Source organism: Phoca vitulina, unplaced genomic scaffold, assembly GCF_004348235.1.
Source record: "Phoca vitulina isolate PV1807 unplaced genomic scaffold, GSC_HSeal_1.0 scaffold7, whole genome shotgun sequence".
In the NCBI taxonomy this organism is placed as follows: domain Eukaryota; kingdom Metazoa; phylum Chordata; class Mammalia; order Carnivora; family Phocidae; genus Phoca; species Phoca vitulina.
The window spans coordinates 50,831,000-50,852,707 of NW_022589710.1; the positions used below are offsets into that span (position 1 = coordinate 50,831,000).

Genomic DNA, 21,708 nt, shown 5'->3' on the forward strand with positions numbered 1-21,708 from the left:
AGACACCTAATAAATGGCTGCTTCTGTTATCATAATTAATGGAAGGCATGGCTGTCTAAAGTTTTGGGGGAGCCAAGAAGAAGATATATGCTACGAGTTGATTGCTTTTGTTGGATAGAGGCCATGTTAAATGGCTCGTAGCCTGCTTCCACGGAGTGGAGTTCAGGGAAGGGTTGGTGTGTGAGGGGGAAGGGGTGGGTGAGTGGAGGATAACAGGAGAGACAAAGAGGGGAGAGGAGGGGGAAAATAAATAGCTTTCAGAAGAAGCACATATATCTTGTTACTAGACTATAGCTATTGGAAGGCAAAGCCCAGGTCTTATTTTATGTACATTTTAGCCTGTTTCTGTTCATTATTACCAGCTCCATCAGGGTCTAACATAATACCTGACAGCCAGCAGACACTCGGTAAATGTTTACTGATGCACACCTGGATCGGGCACTGACTCGCACTCGCAGGTGGAGCTCTGACTAAACAGGAAAAGGAAAGGGACAGTGGCGGTGTGGGACAATTGTCGAGCAGCGGTTCTGATAAGCAGAAGTGCCCTTTGTCCCAGCGGTTGAGTCACTGCGCCATCACACTGACAAACTGTGACAGGTTCCATTCACAACACCAATAATGGCATGAGGTCATTCCCTCGACAAAGCAATAAGCCCCAGATAAAGGCTCCAGATCTTAACATGGGGAAGGTCTATCCCAGTCTGTCACCTTCTAACCCAGTTAGCACATCGGGTACATGAACTATTTTACTGTGCCGTCCTGGACTAGGCGTTCTACATACTCTTTGTTCATTAATCCTCGTGACAACGCTATGTAAGATATTAAGTATAGTTTATAGGTGAAGAAAATGAAATTCACAGAGGTGAAGTAACTTGCCTCAGATCAGATATCAACCAGGCTTCAAAATCATATAGTACAACACACACACAGAAGGGCGAACATGTCAGAAGTTTTCACACACCGACTACATTCATGTAACCCGTACCAGAAGTAGAAAGAAATCCCCTTGTACTTCTTTCTTGTCATGCCCCCTCCAAGGGCAGCCCCTCTTCTGACTTCTCACAACTCTATGAGTTTTGCCCAGAACATTCCAACCTACAGTAATTTCTCCTTCCACTGAATTCTTAGGTTTTTCTTCTCTGTAATTTCCCAATACCCTCTTGGAGTGTCAATGATTTGTTCTGTTACATACCTTGTCTTTCTAATGACGATTGTTATAAGCTCTTTGAGGCCCACGTTTTATACTTCTTTACATCCCCTAGCATACCTAGTATGGAGAACTTACTGCACAATATATGAACCTAACAGTTACTTTCTGCTTTCTGTGTGTCTGGCAGTGTTATAAACACTTTACCTGGATCATCTCATTTAAGCCTTCCAACAACCCAGTGAGGTAGGTACTGCTATTTTCTCCCTTCTATAAATGACAAAATGGAGGCAAAAGAAGTAACTTGCTCAAAGTCTTACAGTTAGGGAGGGATAGTCAGGAGGCATGGTTACTCCAGGGAATGCATGAATTGGAGGGCTTTCATTATTCTCTTTTTATAAAATTTTTATTCAAGTATAAAACACACATAGAAAAAAGACAACATAAATCACACATTTAAAGTTCAATGCGCTTTGGATGTGGGGAGACTGTGCCCGACCCAGCACCTGGATTCAGCTCTTTCATTTCCAACATGGAAAAAACTTACATCAATTCCCTGGACCCTGAGAAGCTATTATAATGCTCCTATGATAAAAACCACCAGATCAGGGTCTGCAGTCTTATCATTTTATCAAAGGCAGAAAGAATCATCCTGATGTCGCAAGCAAATTGGCTTTGTCCTTTCAATGCTCATCACCAGCTTCCTTGGGCCAAAAATCAGTCATCATATCTCAAGCTGTGAAGACACAAGTTGTATTGAGCAGGATGTTGTCAAACCAGGAACCCTGGACAAGAGACTCTGGTTGAGAGCACAGGCGGTTTACCCCTCCTTTGCGATGAAGACTGGGAGGAAGCTCAGTGGGAAGAGACCAGCACCCCATCTGTCTGGGGCACAGCTGACTACTGCAGCAACAACAGCCCTACAAGCAACAGAGTTACGGCACGTAAGAGTAACCTGGCTTCAGGCATGCATGTTCCCACGTCTCTGCTGTATGTTCTGCCATGGAAAAACAATGGAAATGCCCAGTAACTTAGTATCTATCTCATCAAATGCCAGACCCTAGAAGATTCCTCTTTTTTTTTTTTTATTTGTCAGAGAGAGAGAGAGAGAGATTACACAAGCAGGGGAAGTGGCAGCAGCAGGAGAAGCAGGCTCCCTGCCCAGCAGGGAGCCCGATGCGGGGCTCGATCTTAGGACCCTGGGATCATGGCCTGAGCCGAAGGCAGACGCTTAACGACTGAGCCACCCAGGCATCCCGACCCTCGAAGACTCTTGCTTCTTCCTGCTACCAGTGGGTTCTTCGGACGTTTAAACAACTGAGCCACCCAGGCGCCCCATGTCCTTTTCATTCTAGCTATGATGGTAGGTGTATAGTGGTGTCAAATTGTGGCCTTATTTGGGCTTTCCCTGATGGCTATGAAGTTGTACACCTGCTGCTCATTTGGATATCCTCTTTTGCGAGTACCTTTTCAAGGCTTTTCTCCATTGGGTGGTCTGCTGTTTTGGAGTTGATGTGTAGAAGTTCCTTATATATTCTGGATATGAGTTTCCAGTCAGATAAGTCTATTGCAAGTTTCTCCTCTCATGATGTAGCTTGCTTTTAACTCTCTTAATAGTATCTACTGGTAAACAGTCCTAATTTTAATGTAGTCTAATTTACCAGTTTTTTCCTTTATAGTTATTACTTTCTGACTCTTGTTTAAAATGCATTTTTTAGGGGCTGCCTTACTAGAGATTGACTGGTGGGGCTGCCAGACAAGGCCCAAGCCTCCCCAAAGCCACAAGAGCTAATAAGCTAAGTAAGTCACTACAAAGCTCTTTCTCTGGAATTTTACTCTACAGGGAATGAAAATGAAACTGAAAACGGTTGACAGCACTAGAAGAAACCATCTGAGAGTCCTTGCCAGAGACCCAAATTCTGTTCTACCTCCCCTTTCTGGGTATGGCTTTTCAGCTTGATTTCTGTTTTTCCTTCAGTTCTGTGAGCACATTCTTCTCTTTGTCCCTCCATATCCTTCCAATATACTCTCCTCCTAAGAAAATTTCAAATTAGCCAGAGTCCATTTCTGTTGCTTACAACCAAAGAATCCCACTGATTCCTTCATTCACTCTCCCTGTAGTGACATCATCTATTTTTATATTTGGTGCTAAGCACAAAAGTACAGCTTGACTAGTCACACTGTGCAAACAAGAAATTTCACCTTCTTGAAACTCAGTCCTCATCCTTTCATGACTGAAGTATGATTTTTTTAAAAAACTATGAGCTTTCTGACATCCCAGGGCTGGTTCTCCCAGACACTCACATTAGGAAAAACAATGGCATTTTCAACTCATTGGCTCCTAGGGAAATGAAGAAGGGGAAATCTAGCTAAAACTGCACATTCTCCAATAAAGCAGACAATAAAAAGGTACAACAGAGCATTAACCCCTTAACAAAGTATCCAGCAAAGACAGCTCTGCAGCTGTGCCTAAGCATGATAATTACTCCTTTTTTTTTTTTTTTTGTGCTGACGGCTATAATAATGAGTACTGATAATTTAAGTGGAAGAGCAAATAATACGTTGTGTAGAATATTATTTAAATAAGGAGCACTTCTAAAAATTAAATTATCCTGAATAGGCAGCAGGGGGGAAAGGGGTGACAATCTATAGGAACACTGTTGTAACTGGAAGGGTGTTTGGGAAATCATCTCAGTAATCACGTGCTCAGGCCCTTCATGTTTCACAAAATAAGAGCACAGGCCAACATTAACAAGAGAGATTTTTAAGAAACAGAAAGAAATTATACCTCCAAACGAGTCTGAGCTGGCAAATCATACACATATTGCATTGATACAATTGTAACATTAGGCATTTCTGGATTACATCTTTTGGAAGTGTTTTAGAAACTATGGTGTTTTCTTCAACATGACCTTAGTGGTGGCAAATCTTCATTCCTTGAGGTTGACGGGGTTTGATTTCTCGAAAACATTCAAAACTCAGAGTCAAAGCTGGTGAGTAAATTTCTGTATTTCCTTTTTTTTTTTTTAAAAAGGGACAATACACCATAGTGTGGGCTTCAGAGTTAGAGAAATGTACTCTGACATTTCCCAGCATGTGATCTTGAACACAGGAGCATCTACTTGAGTCTCAATTTCCTTATACATAAGAAGGGACTAACATTCTTTCTGACGGGTGTGGCTGGTAAATGAGATACTGTATCTGAAGCTATTATATCTTTAGCTTTTATTATTGTGACTAAGGAAGGAGAATGGCTTTTGTCTGTCGAATGTAAATTGGTTCTGAAAGGACTTCACAAAAAAAAAAGTTTACAGATTTTAGCCTTCACCATTAGTAAGTGACAAGACTTGCAATGTCTCTGGATTTATGCAATCCGGCTCAGACCCAGAAATTATTTCTAAGAACAACACACAATCATAGAGTCCCAAGTACTGTAGTTGGAGCATTTATTCACAGATGTGCCTCTTGGTGTCAGAGGAGACCTAGACACTCATGCTCTAATTCTGAATCCATCCCTAGCAATGCCCATGAAGGGGCCCATGAAGAAAGGGTAGCTAGCTATTGGTGCAGGGAAAATTGAAAGAAGTGATGGACGAAACAGAAGTTCTCAAAAGAAACCAGATTTACCGAGAGAACATCTTTTACCCATAGACATACACGCTAAGGGACTGTGGGAGGATCGGGGCAGAATGGCTCCTTTAATAGGCTGCAACTTCAAAATTCAGAGGGCGGGTTTCTAGGATGGTACTTGCCAGGTAGAATAGGCTGGTCTTCTGATAGTCAAGCTTTATTTGGTTCAGCAACTGGATTAACAATCTTTCCTTGATATTTGCCTAAAACCTTACTCTGCCCTGCTTCCATGGGAACAGAAATAGGTCATCAAACACCCAAAAAATCTGGTTACCTTGACCCCTTAGTGTCCTTATCAATAAAATGAGAAAAACCACACCTACCTCAGGGTACTATGTAAATTAAATGCGATCTCATGAAAAGCATCATTATAGAGTCTGACACATAACAATTGCTTGATAAATAAGTAATTATTGGCTTTAAACAGAGAAGGAAATGCCAAATGTTGCATCTGAACTGCTAAGAAGATAATCTATAGATCAAGAGAAAAACTTAATCTAGTCTGGATAATTCTACAATGTTTGAATCTTGGTTTTGAACAATTGGTATTATATCTTGAATGCATATTTTCTCCATACCTTCTTGTTTTATCAACATATATCTTGAAATTTTGCTTAGTTAAAAGAACTAAAAATCACTTAACCAATCATCCTTGAGAAAAATCTACTCATAAATATCCAGGTCTTGTGCTCTGTAGATCTGACCTTTTCTTTGAATTACCAGAGCTAGAGGATGAGGTTCCATAGAAGATGGATATTCAATAGATGATGAAATATTCCTTCAATCAATCCTCTGGACCAGGTATGGAGTTCAGAGATCTGAATCTGTTTTGATCATGACTGTGTATTAAGCGCACAGAGTTAGTGGAGGAGTTCTCCTTCAGAGGGGAAAAACAGGAACTGTTCATTCTGTCATCACTGCCTCTTTCACATAACAGATGTGTATTTCCTGTGTCGAGTCAGGGATAACGTGCCAAAGACAGGAAGAGACTGGGTCAAAGGTGTCATTATCTTGTTTGAGAATCCTCCACACAGATGACCACCTTTACATTTCAAAAACAATGGCTCTCAAATCGTTTGATGCCCATGGTCACTTTGGAAGAGCAATAAATGAAAAGACCACACATAGAGGACCCTGAATTAGGGCTGGAAGACCTGTCCCTCTGCCCCACTCAGAGAATTCATTTAACACCCTTGGGCCTCAATTTCCCCATTTGGAAAGTGAGGGGGTTGGATCAGATAACCCTGAATTTGTCTAGTGTTTAAAACTCTATAATTTATATCTACTCTTCCACTTTTTTTACTGTGAAAGATAGCAATGAAAGCCACCCCACTTCCACCAGAATGAATAAGACATTGCCTTGATGAGACTCATGAAAGAAACAATAAAATATGAATTCACGTTAAAGATAAAAATATATACAGTGCCGTCCTGCCATCATCCCCAGAGAGCTGCCCGCTCATGGTGTGATGAGCCTGCTTGTCATATGCTCTTTCTCACCATCTATGGTAACAGCAGAACAGTATCTCTGAACCCTCAAAACGGCTCATTCAGTTCCACCTTACAAACTGTCAAGACTAATCAGAGCTGCAGACAGCATCAGCAACAAGTGGTGACATGGAAGCAGAATTCTGCATCCAACTGCAGAACAGCCAGGTGTTATTCATGAGCTAATCATGGTGAACATTTCTTGAGTATTGACTTTATGCCAGCACTTAAAGCCATGTGCTTTATATACGTTATGGAAGGTCTGATCATCCCCTGTACTGGGTGGGTCCAGAGACAAGGGCTACGGCAGCTCAGGGTCCCAGCTGCGCTACTCAGCGGCATTGTAATGGCCACTCTTTCACAGGGGAGCTGGACAGGGGAGCTCCTGTGTCCTTTCTCCTGTGCCTTCTTTCCAGCTCCAGTGATTCACACTCCTTCCTCTCAAGCCCATGAGTCCCGAGAGATTGGATAGCTCAGAAAGTTTGCTAGCTGACCTGCTCTTTGACTTTTTACAAGTGTTTTCCTCTAAGTGCCAAATGCTTCAATGACTACTCCTGTCTTCCATGATCAAATATACCGGTACCACTGGTAACCCTAGAGTGCTTGTTGTATTCGACATTAGTTCACATTAGTTCACATGGTAGGTTTGAGCTAGGATTTGAGCTAAACAGCAAGAGGTGTTACAGACTTGGAGAACAGGTAAAAGGGAGCCTGGAACTTAGATTACCACTTCTGGAAGACACAGCTGAATCCACATTCCTTTTTGCACTGCACCTAGTTTTGTATCCAGCCATCGACAGGTACAGAACCTGTCGTATGGTGGAAAGAGCAACGTGATAGGAGGGAGTAAAGAACAAGGGCACAGGTCTCCATCACCCCCATTCCTGCCCAGCCATCTCTGCTCTGCTCTCCTCTCCCCACACTGGAACAGAACCCTGATATTGAGAAGTACCAAATGTCAAGGGGTGTTTCTAACTCAGGAGGGGCAAAGAAGAAGAGAAAAGGGTGAGATCTCTTTATCGGACTAAAAACAATAACAATGTGCCAGACACTGTGCAAAAAAACTTTTCTTAGATGATCTTATTTCCTTCCCACAAGGCTCCTCTGAGAGAGACATTCTTATTGACTCCATATAAAGACGAAGTAAATGAGGCTCAGAGAGGTTAAATAACATGCCCAAACTGTACGGGTAGGAAGTGGTAGAGCCGAGATTAAAGAGAAGCTTTACCACTGAAAACAAAGGGATTTGCTTTGTAAAGAATTGTGTGAAAGTGCTGGAAAGGGGCAAATTCCTAGGAAACCAAGACAGAGCTTGGAGCAGACCTTCTCTGGAACTAACTCGGAAGGGGATATCAGATAGGAAAGCACCACGTTCCCACATATTATCTTTGTTGAGTATATTTTTGTAAATGAAGGAAGGGCCAATTAACATTGTCTAGTGAGACACATGAGCTTGATGGCTTGGCTACATGTCAACCTAACACAGTTATTTCCTGGTCTTTGGCCAACAAGGCATACCATACTGTCCCCGCCAATTAAGTGGAAAGCAGAATGGACATACGTGTGTGTGGGCGTGGGCGTGTGTAGGATTTGTGCAGTGTAGGCACAAAGCCCACAGGCACACCTTGCATTCTTGGCTAAAATTCCTTCCTCCTCATAAAGAAGAGCGATTGTGTGATTGTTTTAGTCATTCTTTTCTTCCTGGAATGGCTTTGGGAGGGATATAGTCTGGCAGGGGTTTAAGCTCCCAAGCGGACCAAGCGTAAAGGCAGGCTACGGAGACCCTCCGTGTCTGCGGGTTTTGGTGAGAAACGGAAGCTGGGGCAACTATGCGGGCAAAAGCTGTCCTTTGCCGCGGAAGCTGAACTTTCTAAGGAGAGGAGCCAGAAGGGAAACTTTACCTTATCTCAACTGTCCATACTCTCTACCTCTCTACCTGTTCTCAAGATAAATTGAAGCTATTTGGCTTTTTGAAGCTAGAGATTTCATGCTTTCTACAGAAACGTAATCAGTAAATCTCCCCTAAGTCATTCCCCTTATAAACTGCAAACTCAGTGAGACCAGAAGGAGTTGTACTTTCTAATTCAATCAACTTCCCTCCATGCCTCCTGTACCTGGTTGATGAATATCCATCACACCTCCAACCTAAGGAATTCTTGCTTTTCCCTCCCGGCAGCATCTAGTCTAGGCTTGCTGCTTAGATCTGCAATGGCTAGCTCTAGTTTCCCAGTGCAAATGCTTATATTGATCATAACTCTACTGGTTTCCAGGAACCTGCCAATCCTCTTGAAAACTGGTATCCTTCTGGTTTTTAAAGCAAAGAGATTTCTGGAGCCAAGTCAACTTTTTGTGTGCTTATAATCACCTTTTGGTTGCAAATTTTTTGTGTTTCCATTACTCAACACTTAAGGTAAGAAGTCTGTTTAAGAAACATGTCCTTGCTTATAAAGCCCATCAGTCAAAAAAGGACACTTACAAATTAATTAAAAAGATAGAATTCCATGATTTCAATGTTCTTGCTGTCTTGTCCTCATTTCTCCCTCCCTCTCTCTTTCCCTTTTTTTTTTTGTCCACCACTTTCATTCTGTGTACTATCTCCTATAACCTCCTTCCAGGACCTTGCTTCAGTTCATGGATTCTGTCACAAAGGACTAATCAGTCCAATCAAGGAAAATTAAAACCTGTCTCATGATCAGGTCAATGACAAGAGCCCAGGGTTTTTTGTTTTCATTTCTTGCAGCATATTTTGGGTGTGGGGTGGGATGGTAGAGAAGAGAAACAGGAAAAGTAAACCTGAAGATCCTTAAGGGCAGAGACTGTCATATAATCATCTTTGTACCCTCTAGAAAGCCTAATGTAGCACTGTTGAGCCTTCAACAAATGTTTACTGAGTGGTTCCTAGGCAGAGTCAATGGTGAATAAAATAGACTGGGCGCTTGCCTCCCAGAGTCCTCAGTCTCAGAATGAGAGAGAAAATTGATAAAAACAAACCACCCCCCCCCCAAGCAAGAAATAGATCATTACAAACTGCGCTAAGTGTGATGAAATAAAAGAACACACTTAGCAGGGAGCATAAGCCTGGAGCCCTGCTCTAGCCCGGGGGGGGGGGGGTGCTTTGGGGGGCAGGGGTCAGGAAAGGCTTCCCTGAGGAAGTGACACTGAAGTGGAGACCTGAAGTATGAGCAGGAGTTAAGGGAGCTGCAAATTATAAGATCTTCAATAAAGCAAAGGCTTTTTTTTACTTTTCAAACAACTGCAGTACCAATTTTTTTGTGTGTAGGAGAGACGTGAATGAAATGTTAGCAATGTCATCCACATCTTTCATTCCACATGCAAAGGAATTAAGATCCCCCTATGAGCTGCCCAAGGCCACTGGGGCTAGGACTAGACCCCCAGGGCTGCTGGCTCTCAGCCTAAAGCCCTTAGGACTACACCACAAGAACGCAGTCTCGGTGGCCACACCAGACTTAAAAAGCAGAGCTGAGGGAACTCTGAGACATACAGACATAGGGTTTATCCCATATTCAAATGGCATGCAGTGGGTTGGGGATAAAAGATTTTTAAAAGTGAACTTTTAAATTTTTGTTTAAGATTTATTTATTTATTTGAGAGAGCGTGAGCGTGGGGGTGATGGGGGTAGGTGGGCAGGTACAGAAGGGGAGGGAGAGGGAGAATCCAAGCTCAGCCCAGAGCCCAATGCCTTGATCTGACCACCTCAAGATCTGACCTGAGCAGAAACCAAGAGTCAGGTGTTTAACCGACTGAGCCACCCAGGTGCCCCTAAAATTGAACTTTTAATAAAAGAACCTAGTGCTGCTTCTGCAGAACGGCTGGACACATTCAGGTATTTCTGACCAAAACGTTTCTGTGAACCAGGAACAAAGAGGGAACCAGGCGGATTTCGCCATCTACATGCAAAGTGGAAACAAGATGTAGAAGTGAAAACGGTATTGTGGCAATGTGATCCAACCAATTCAAAGTGATATTTAAGGTCTACTGACTTCACCCATTAGCCCAGCAGGAACTACAATTAGCCCTAAACGCTAAGCTTAACCACACCTGAGAAGCAGCCCTGAGTTCACAGGGCAGTTTTTCAATGCCGGGTGACACCTCCTGGCAATCTAATACCACCCAAGCAACTTTCCTCAGCAGCTTTCCCATCTTCGTCCCTCTCTTTACAACACTGCTACACCAAGTAAAGACTAACACCACCATTTCTCAGTCTCAGTTAGCTTGCCCTTCCTTCTCAGTACACAACAAAGATACAGAGTGAATACAGAGGGGAAAACCTACATTCTGGTCCACTCTGGCTTCTCCAAACTTAGAAGTGAACACAACATGGGCAATAATCCAAGAGCTTCACCACCACCCTATTTGTTAAGCAAAGATAGTAAGAAAGGTTTCCAAAAGCTGCCAGGGGGTGTCTCTCAGAAGAGAAGTCTCATGAAGAAGGGAGGGAGAGATACTCCCGACTACCACTAAACCTCAAATCCTTCCCCACTTCATACCTCTTCAGGAGACAAGACTAGAAATGTCCCTCCAATCAAAACAAGATCTCTCTCTGCCTTTCCATGATTCTTAGCCCCTGCTTTGTGTTGGCCTCTTTGTCTCTGCAAAGAAGCTGCTTCATTGAAACATCATAGAAAAAAAAAGTTGTCCCCCAGACAATGAAGTCGCCTGCACACAGGCATTTCTTATTTCCAACGTAGGCAGGAGGCAGTCGACAAAGCCTGCAGAATTCTCAACCTGTTGCTATAGTAGCAGAAAGAATGTGATTCAAGCAGCTCTGCTGAGATCCATATCCAAATCCCTCCAGCTCCCAAAGAGAACATTAACCCTTCACTGCCCCTTGTTGGGGGCAGAATTACCTGGAAAGAACCCTAAATTTGTCTTAGGCACTGGATATTGTAGTCCTAGTATCCACTCACTCGTGCACTCACCCCATATCTATTTATTTAGATTCTCTTGTGCTGGGCCCTAGGTTTTCAGCGGTAAACAATGCAGATATGGCCCTTGGCAATGAGCAAGAGGAGGAGTAGGATATTAAATCATTGCTCAGATAACAACATATTATGCAGCATTATATGGGAGACACATGAGGTTCTCAGCAAAGCCATCGCCAGAATGGAGACAACCTATCCAAGATAACCAGCTTATACATTAATTGTAGCGGTCTCTACATATTCTGGGCCACTGCCATTATTTGATTGTTTGCACGTGCTAATCTGACAAGAACACCATTAGAAATGCCTGTTCCCATATCATGCCTTCTACAAAGCATTAATTTGAATGAGTTGTTTAATCAAGTCAGCTTTCCACATACAATAGAAATAGCCCTGTTTGTCAGAGAACCACTGCAGGCATTTGCTGAACAGTCAGTCAGTCCGCAACAGAAACAACAGGTGAGGGCTCAGAGAACCCATGGAAGCAGCACTGAGGACTTCTATCTAAACAGCCCCCACTCCATTTTACTTCTGTGGTCAAGACAGTAACAAAGAAACCTTAGGAAAGAGAATTTAGAAAGGACTTATAATCCAGCTTACTTTCCCTAACATTGCAGTGCAGAAATCTTACAGTACTGAATACCTTCCTGCTGGACTTCTTTTTTTCCCATGGAGCATAAGCACTATGAGGGAGGGGTTTCTTAGGAAGCTAAACTCACTAGGTAATGATATCCTCATACGCTTTTTGTGAAACAAGGCAGCATCGATCAGGCTGCCGAGCAAAAGTGGAAAAACCAACGGGACAGGTTGCTAATCTCGGATGGCCAGGAGATGCGGTTTCGTGGAATTTCCATAATCTTTTGTACCTCAGTTTCCTCAGAGGTAAATCTGATACACTCTGTAGATCCAAAGGCACAGACTGATCAATAGCAATGCCTATACATCAGTGGCCTGAAATACAGTTGACCCTTGAACAGCCTGGGAGTTAGGGAAGCCAACACCCGACAGAGTTGAAAATCCACATGTAACTTTTGACTCCCCAAAACCTGACCACTAATAGACAACTGTTGCCTAGAAGCCTTATTGATAACATTAAAAGTAAGAAATCTTTCCTTAAGAAAATCATAAGGAAGAGGGGCATCTGGGTGGCTCAGTCGGTTGAGTGTCTGCCTTCGGCTCAGGCCCTGATCCCAGGGTCATGTGGGGAGTCTGCTTCTCCCTCTTCCTTTGCCCCTCCCCCTGCTTGTGGCTGTCTCTCACTCTCCAATAAATAAATAAAATCTTAAAAAAGAAATCATAAGGAAGAGAAAATACATTTACGGTACTGTAAAAAACCCATGTCTATGTGGACTTGCTCAGTTGAAACCTGAATTGTTCAATGCTAACTGTACTCCGTTGCTATTCTTAGTAACACTGTAAAACATAGTTTCTGCCCTGGAGAACACTTGAGCAGCTCAATCATATTTAAGAACACTAGTTTCCTATCTTAACCAGAGGCACAGGCTAAAGGTCTTTCACCAAGCAATCCAGGGAGAGATGGGCCATCAGAAAGGGATATTCACCCAAATCTCTTTTAACCACTGCAACCCTGGGCTAAGATTTAGGAAAAGGTCCCAAATGATCTGACTACATGAAAACTGGTTTTTTTTAGCCTGAGAAAGAAATGATGGTAGCAAACGTGTGATCTAAAGAAATGACTTCATCCTGACTTTACAGTTTCTCTCTGCAAATCTATATTTCCCTGGCCTTTGACAATGGATTTGGCCATGTGACCTGCTTTGATCAACAGATGTTAACAGATTAATGACATAACCAGAAGCTTGAAATGAGCTTGCTAATTGTGGCTTACGCTTTTTTTTATATCTGCCATCACCATGAGAAGAATGCGCCCAAGCTAATAGCTGATCTCAGGGAAAGGTTGAGGGACATGTTGAATAAAGCCACCCCCAACTAAGCTAAGCCAAGATCAGTGGATTCTCCCCACCCTAACCTGCAGACAGAGGGGTTAATAAAAACATACTGTTGTATGCTACAGAGATTTTTGTGTTGTATTCACCTGTAGTTTAAGGGTCAAAACCTTGTTTGCAGGGGACCTGGGTGGCTCAGGTGTTAAGCGCCTGCCTTCGGCTCAGGTCATGATCCCAGGGTCTTGGGACTGAGCCCCTCATGGGGCTCCCTGCTCGGCAGGAAGCCTGCTTCTCCCTCTCCCACTCCCCCTGCTTGTGTTCCCTCTCTTGCTGTGTCTCTTTCTGTCAAATAAATAAAATCTTTAAAAAAAAAAAAAACTTGTTTGCTTTGTTCTCTTAATATGTAACAAGTAAAAGATTTCTGATATTTCCTCCCCATTGGACTATAAGGTCCTCAAAGCAGGGTCCTATTACATCCCCAATGCCAAAGACTTATTCATGGAGTCTATACCACGTTGTAAATCTCAGGGGATACAATAGTAAACAACATATAACTGCAGCCATCTGTCTGCACCTGTGAATTTTCCCCCATGTAAGATCAGGTCAGTGTGATTGTCCGAAGTTGATGACAAAGTTTACTTATGTGGCTTGAAGTATATCAAGGAACTCTGAACCATGGGAGTGTTGTTTTCCTAAGTACAGAAGAACTGCAATCACAGCATCTTTCAGTAACAGAAGGGACCAACAAGATCACTAGCTTATTGGTTCTCAATCCTAGATAATCACTAGAGCTTTCGGAATTACAGATTCCTAGTCCCCACGTACAGATATTTAGTTGAATAATCTGACATAAGGCCCAGACGTGTGTTGGGTTTTTTTGTTTTGAAGACTTATTTATTTGAGAGAAAGGGAACAGAAGCAGGGGGAGCAGCAGAGGGAGAGAGAGAAGCAGGCTCCCCGCTGAGCAGGGAGCCCGATGCAGGGCTCCATCCCAGGACCCTGGAACCATGACCTGAGCTGAAGGCAGATGTTTAACTGACGGAGCCACCCAGGCACCCCGACATGTGATGTTAAAAAGGTCTCAAAGTAATGCCGATGATCACAAGAACTGGAAATGCCCCCCATCTAATAGAACCCTTCCAAACACTGACTGAATTTCTTATGCTGAGCTGCACTAAGCATTTGTGATGATGTTAACAGACCAAAAAGTGAAAATAGATGTACCATCTCCAGGTGACCACATGAATCCATTAGTTGTTGTTAGCATAACAAACCATTCCAAAACTCAGTAGCTTAAAACAATAGGCACTCATTATTCCTCCTGAGTCTCCGGATCAGTTTGTGTGATCTCTGCTGGGCCCGCTCATGTATCAGGTCAGCTGGCTGGTCTAGGATATCCTCATTCATATATCTGGTATAAGATCACTATCAGCAGGGAAACAAGGGTCTCTGGGCCACAGCAACTGAGTCCAGGAGCATCCATAGGGTGACCAGGCTAGATTCTAGGTAAGCAAGTAGACGTGTATGAGGCTGCTTAAGACCTATGCTGGGGACTGGTACATAGGCACACTTTCACTCCTGCGTATTCTATTGGCCCGAGTAAGTTACAGGGCCTCGTTCAGATTCAGGGGCTGGATAAACAGACTTTACCTCTTGATAAGGGGAGCTACAAGGTCATTATCACAAGAGACTAGCTTCAAAGTCTATTACAAAACTGAAGGGAGAAAAGGTTGCCTTAAGCCAAATAGGATTTCTAGGCCAAAGTTTTCACCTAATCTCAAGAAGTTATACACTTCTCAGGGTGAAGTTTTGTCTGATATTCCTCATTTCTATTCCTGCCTGCATACACATACCTTACTTATTCCTCAAGACCTCAGTCCCAAAGAAAGCAAAAGAAATCTATTTCTTCTCAGCACTATTTCATATTATCCTTTGAGGTTTTTAAAGATGATGTGGATGACATGCCATCCTTATGAGGACTTGTTCAGGGTGAGTCTCTCTGCGATGTCTCTTCTTGGAGTAGGATGTGCCTACAGATAAATGTGACCAAAGGATCCCCAGGGCTACATCCTGCAAAGGACTCCACAGCCTTGACATGAGGAGCACCAAAGTGTAAGAAATATTACAGGAAAAAGATAACACACTAGGCTGGTAAAGCGCCCCGAGGAGCAGGAAACTGGCGCTTACTGAAGATTATAGGCTGAGGCTAATTATATTCTAGCCACCAGCTGCTTCACTCAGCCGTGCTTGACTGTGCCCACTTAGGAAGTGCAGTAAAAGGACGGTGGCTGAATCCACAACTGTGTCCCTGACCCACGCCTGAAGATGTATGTAGCCTGGCTGGGATGCAGCAGGAGTTATTACAGTTCTGTTTTTTTAGAAAAATTACTATGACCTTTGGGTTAGTTCTACTTAACTTCGCTAAACACCTACTTGTGAGGTTCGGTAGGGATAAGAATTCCAGTAACCAGAAAATACAGCATGGCAGAGAAGTGGCCAGGGCTGGGTAGTGCCTGGAGGCTCTTCGGAAGGGACATGGAAGATGGAAGGAGAAAGCACGGGCTGCTCACACACAAGGTTGTCTTAAGTGCATATTTGGTTCCCATTTGTATGGCCAGTTTTCACTCCGCTTGGTATCACTGTTCAAAAGGTTAAGCAAGAGGAGTGAGTGAAAAACACAATGAAATGAAAAGAAATGCTAAATTGACCATAAAGATGCCTCAGAAAAGCCAAATTCAAGAAGATACTGCATTTAATTTAGTTTGAGAAGAAACTCTACAAAGTTCTGAAAACAGGCCATCAATAGGAGGAAACACTGCCCGTTCTCCTCTAAACGGTCTTCCACTCCCGAGCACTGGGCATGGGATCCAGGAGACAAGCAGGTGCAGCAGCACTAGTGAGGCTTTCGTTTGGTTTTCTAAAGATTTATTTATTTGAGAGAGGGAACAAGTAGCAGAGGCAGGGGGAAAATCTCTAGCAGACTCCCCACCGGGTGCGGAGCCCGACATGGGGTTCGATCTCAGGACCCCGAGCCCAAACCGAGAGTCAGACGCTTAACCGACTGTGCCACCCAGGTGCCCCCCGGGATAGTGATGTTTTCTACCTGAACATGCAGTAACCAAACTGCAAACGCTCACAAAGGCTAGAACTGCTACCAGTGCTGTTCACTCCATGGGCAGCTCCGAGCGGCATCCGTTTGTTTTTCAATCACAACTGAACAGAGTCACAAAAGAGAAACTGTGCATCTCCAGGTGAAATCATCATAAGGGTTCCCACCCCCATCTTCTGCTCACTCGGCATAAAAGTAAGTGCATTCTTGGATGGTCTTTTAATGAGCTGGAGGATTGGGCTGCAGTCAGACTATGCTTTTGATTAATTAGCTAAGGGCAAACCAAAGCTCTAAGAAAGTAAGCTACTGGTATTATCACCACAGGAACATTGATAGTGACAACGATGAAGAATTACTGATTTCTTTTCAGAAAAAGACAGAATGTCAGAAGAGGGGTATGCAGTCTAAGAAGGGGATCTTCACCCTGCTTGTGCTCCTCCCCACTTGAACATACACACACACACACACACACACATCACAACTTCATACCCTTCTTGGCACACTACTTTTTAGTAGTGCTTTTTAATGCTGCTCTAAAAACCTAGCTATGTGAAGTACCGGCTGCTCTTCCTAGAGAATCCTTTTTTTTTTTTTTTTTAAAGACTTTATTTATTCATTTGAGAGAGAGCACAAGCAAGGGGAGAGGCAGAGGGAGAGGGAGAAGCAGACTTCCCCCTGGGCTGGGAGCCCGATGTGGGGCTCGATCCCAGGACCTGGAGGTCATGACCTGCGCTGAGGACAGGTGCTTAACCATCTGAGCCACCCAGGTGCTCCTCCCTAGAGAATCCTTACGTTGCCCGCATAGCGGTGCCAAGGACTAACCTGTGCTGCATTTGCAGGAACATCCGGGCACAAGGCAAACTTCCACATGTGTCAGGGGAGTGTCTCGGCTTTGGACAATTTCTATTGCAGTTTCTGCACCATTCTCCTATGAAACCCCTTAGCTCAGCATCTTAACACTCTAATGTAACCACAGTATAATTCCTCATGGCTGTTCAAGGAACAGGGCGATCTCAAATATACTCTAATAGTGTAGTATCAAATTCACATTACACATAGCTTTATCTTTCCTACAACCTTTTTCCTGAAATCTCCTCAGGTATTAAAGTTTCGGCTAGGCCAGGAACCAGGGGCAGCAGCTTTATTCCCTCACATTCAGTGCAATCAACGGCCTGTGTTTAGAATAAATATTTGAAACTCAGAAGCCTGTTAACAATGCAGCACTTGATTACTCTGAATTACTCTCACCCACAGCAATTGAGGGAGAAATCCTTGGCACCAGCCCCACGCAGAAAACCTGCTTCCCAGCCTGCTCCATTTGCCTTCCAACGCTCCACTCAAAGAAGTCTCAGCACACTATACAAAGATCTCAGTTTTCTCCCTTAAATACCACATGAATCCCACATCGAACATCTGACTCCCTTCTTCCCAGAGCACTACAGATTTGCTTCAATACTTCCATGTTCATATATATTTAATTAGACCAACTTATCTTGTAACTCCCTTGCTCAAGCCCCTCTGCTAGCATCTTTCGTCCAACACTGAAATCTTTTTAAAAGGGTTTTCTGTTTGCTCGTTTTGGGACAAAACGTCATCTTGGTCTATTTTAAAACTGTAGTAACAAGCTACTTTTCAATTAGTCAGAGGTGCCCATGTATTAAAATGGCCACAATCCTTAGCACTTTTCCTCCTTCAAAACCTATATGGTAAATATATATATATATATATATATATATATATTTTTTTTTTTTTTTAAGAGGGCCAAAGGGTAAACTGTACTAACCAGAAGTAATTAGTATGTTAAGTTTTGTTTCAAGGCCAGGCTATCAGGTTACAAGTTCTAATAAACCCTGCTGGGGGAAGGCATTTCTTTGTCTTGGGACCACTGAGAACTAACCAATCAACCAAACAAAACACCTTTAACTCCATCAGAAACTCTCCCATCTAAACGCAATTGGAAAGAAAAGCCAACACCAAAGCAAATGAAATGAATTAAGTGTTCCTGCTGCTGGCAGCCCTTACCATTGGGAGCAGAGGCCCCCTCCGGACCCTCGCAGGGGCTCTGACTCCTCCTGGGGTGGGGCGGGGGTGCCGAGGGGTCCAGGCCCTGGGTGCAGGTAGAGGTATGCTCCGTGCATGCTTGAACAGGGCTCACCGCCGACTGCCTGCCTGTCTGCCACTCCGTCCTCTCGTCTGGGTGGGAAGGGCCAAGATGGAAAAAAAAAAAATGTGCAGGTTACTCACTGGCCTTCCCAGGCGGGCACACCCAGGAGGGAGAGGCCAGGCACAGACAGGGAGATTCTTCAGAGGCTGTGTCTGAGATCTTGCTTCTGATTCCTTTTGTTAATACTTCCTGAACTTTAAACTCAATCTGCACAGGCGCAGGTATTTTGGGGGAGGTAAATAACACTTGGGTAATTAGATTCCAGGAGCTTTGTACAAAGGTTACTTTGAAAAGACAATGCTTTGGTGCACATACTTTTAAATTCAACTCTGAAACTGGTTTCCACTGTGTGTGAGCATTAACACTAGCACAGGAAATGAGAGCAAGGGGCAACCTTGGTGCAGGGCCTGGAAAGGCCTGGAGCAAGGCAAACCTGGGTGTGTGATTTAGACAATGAATTTCTCTTTTAGGCTCTAACTTTTAGAGAAACAGGATTCTCAACAGTCTCCCAGAGTCGGTGAACCTTCCCTTGTACAAGAGACACATTCTTGAAATAGGTATCCAGAGATCAAGATTTTAGAAATGGATTCCCATTGAAGATGCAAGAACTTGTTACCTGATAGCCTGGCCTCTGCTAAATCCTCAAGTGAAGCCTTTCAAAAATGGAGGGATCCTTCAGCAATTTGTCTGTATTTCAGCGGAAGGAGATAGAGAGATGGAGCCAAGGGTGAGGAGTACCGACCACGGACCGGGTACTTTTCTCATTTAATCCTGAAATGCCTTTAGGAGGGAGGTATCCTTCCTCCTCTCTCACACGTGAGCATACTGAGACTCAGAGGTTAGGTAACCTGGCGAGGGCTCGGCCAGCTAGGGAATGGAAGACCCAGGATTTGGACCCAGGTTTGCCTGAATCGAAGACCCAGTATCATCACACCATACTACCACCAGCTATGTCACCCACAATTACTAAAGAACTATTCACCTTTTTTCCACTTGCAGTTGACCTAAGGCTAGGTTGCCTTTTCTTAAGTTTTTATACCAGTTCCAAAACAGATATGCCATGAGATATAATTCTGCAGGATGTTAATAGGTATAACAAAGGTTAAGAAGAATATTCTATATAGGTTTTTTTTATGGTGGCTTTTCACAATCTTTAGTTTACTAACATATATTGTGAGTCTTCAAGCTCAGGACCTAGTGTGCCCTGTTTCCTTTCCCAAAGCCTTTTGGAGTGGGAGGAGGGGATCTTTTGGGTTTGGGAGACATTGTTCTAGAGATGGGTTATTGTATTTTTTCTCCCCCTCTGCTACAATCTGAATGTTTGTGTCCTTCCAAAACTCACATGTGGAATCCTAATGCCCAATGCGGTGTTAGGAGGTGGGGCCTATGATTACATAACAAGGGTGGAATCCTCATGAATGGGATTGGTACTCTTCTAAAGGGGATTCCACACAGTTGCCTAGCCCCTTCCACCACGTGAGGATACAAGAAGTTTTCCTCCCAAAAGAGGACCCTTACCTGACCATGCTCTCACCCCATCTCAGACTTCCAGCCTCCAGAGCTATGAGAAATAAATTTCTGTTTTTTATAAGCCACCCAGTCTGTGGTACTTTGTTATAGCAGCCCAAATGGACTAGGATACTTTCCTTGTCTTTTTTTTAAGTTTTTTTTTTTTTAATTTATAAAAAAAATTCATGACAAAAAAGTTCAAACAGTATATAAGGGTATAAAATAAAAAGTAAAAATCGACCTTTTCTTTGTAAACACTAGTCCCATCCCCCAGAGGTAACTACTGTCAGGAATTTCTTAGGAATCTGCTTTAGAAGTTTTTATGCATATGAAGCATATATGAATACTTTTAAAATAATTAGGATTAAAGCAGGCCCACGATGTGTTATCTGGCACTTAAAAAAAAAATCTTTATATAGTTGAAATTTTCCATATCACCACAGAGAATTGCTACTGATAAACTGGAGCCAAGAAAAGTAAAAGGTCGATCTATAATATGGGATTACTGCTTTATAAAAGGGACCCCTGTGTGGGTCACAGTATGCTTCATGACTCAGCGTCAGACGCTCAGCCTCCCTTGCCAGCTCTGTGTAGTAACCTGCACACTTGACACTCATGGATACGACAGGAAGGATCTAAAACCTACCTCATATCACAGGTTTTTGTGAGGATCAATAACAATGATGACAATGACACCCCAGAAGAACCCCATTTATTGAGCAGTTACTCTGTGCCAGGCACTTTTCTTAATGCCTTCTATGTATTAATTTGACTAAACCTTGCTCTTGACAACCCTGTGAGGTAGGTGTTACCATTAGCCCATTCACAGACTGAAAGAGCCATCTCACCGTGCGTATCCAGCACACAAGTCCACAACAAATGCTTCAAGTTGTATCAATTAAGTAAACGTGATGTCAGCAACCCTGATCTTTGCCACACTACTTCTCAAATTGGCACTATAAAGTGGATCCCATTTTCCCCTTAAGAATAATGTTGTATTGGGGAGGGTATGTGCTATGGTGAGCACTGTGAATTGTGTAAGACCACTGAATCACAGACCTGTACCTCTGAAACAAATAATACATTACATGTTAAAAAAAAAAAAGAAGATAGTAGGAAGGGAAAGATGAAGGGGGGGAAATCGGAGGGGGAGACGAACCATGAGAGGCTGTGGACTCTGACAAACAAATTGAGGGTTCTAGAGGGGAGCGGGGTGGGGGGATGGGTTAGCCTGGTGATGGGTATTAAATAGGGCACGTATTGAATGGAGCACTGGGTGTTATATGCAAACAATGAATCATGGAACACTACATCAAAAAAAATAATTAAAAAAGAATAGGGGATTAAAAAAAAAAAAGAATAATGTTGTAATTAAGGGTTCTGTTCCTAAACCTCACCTTGCCTTTCTATACATTCTAGACATAATAAAATCTTGTAAAAACAGAGCTACAACAAATCTCATAATCATTCAAAATAACAAAATGAGGTTCCATGGCTCAGAGATTTTGAGAGATTGGCTCCTACAAACCCCTCTTTTTACTGATCAATAAAATCAAATCCAGAAAATATGTGGGTCTTCTCTAAGGGTATATACCTTGTTACACTATCTCAGCCATGAAATAATTTTTAAATGTACATACATTTCAACCCCATATGATCGCTTAAGGGACTCCAACATATTCTATACATATATACAAAATACATTGTATCACAAATCTGAGATAGTATTAATATACAAGTTAGACCAAGCATTGGACATTTAATTAGACGTAGCTTTCCCTGCCTTAGAATTTAAGAGGTCATTTGAGGAA

At 43.0% G+C, this 21,708-nt stretch overlaps 1 protein-coding gene and 1 pseudogene across 2 annotated transcripts in view; one reads left to right on the forward strand and one right to left on the reverse strand.

Moving 5' to 3' along the window:
- Positions 1–21,708, reverse strand: part of STON2 (stonin 2) — a 138,998-nt gene that overhangs the window by 37,475 nt on the left and 79,815 nt on the right. The window contains exon 5 of one of the 2 annotated variants that reach the window (XM_032405706.1): positions 18,247–18,417. The exons of the other annotated variant lie outside the window; for it this stretch is intronic. Coding sequence (XP_032261597.1) covers positions 18,247–18,417 — 171 coding nt within the window. The remainder of the gene's footprint in view (positions 1–18,246; positions 18,418–21,708) is intronic. 2 annotated transcript variants of the gene reach the window in all.
- LOC116633211 lies at positions 1,680–2,177 on the forward strand (annotated as a pseudogene).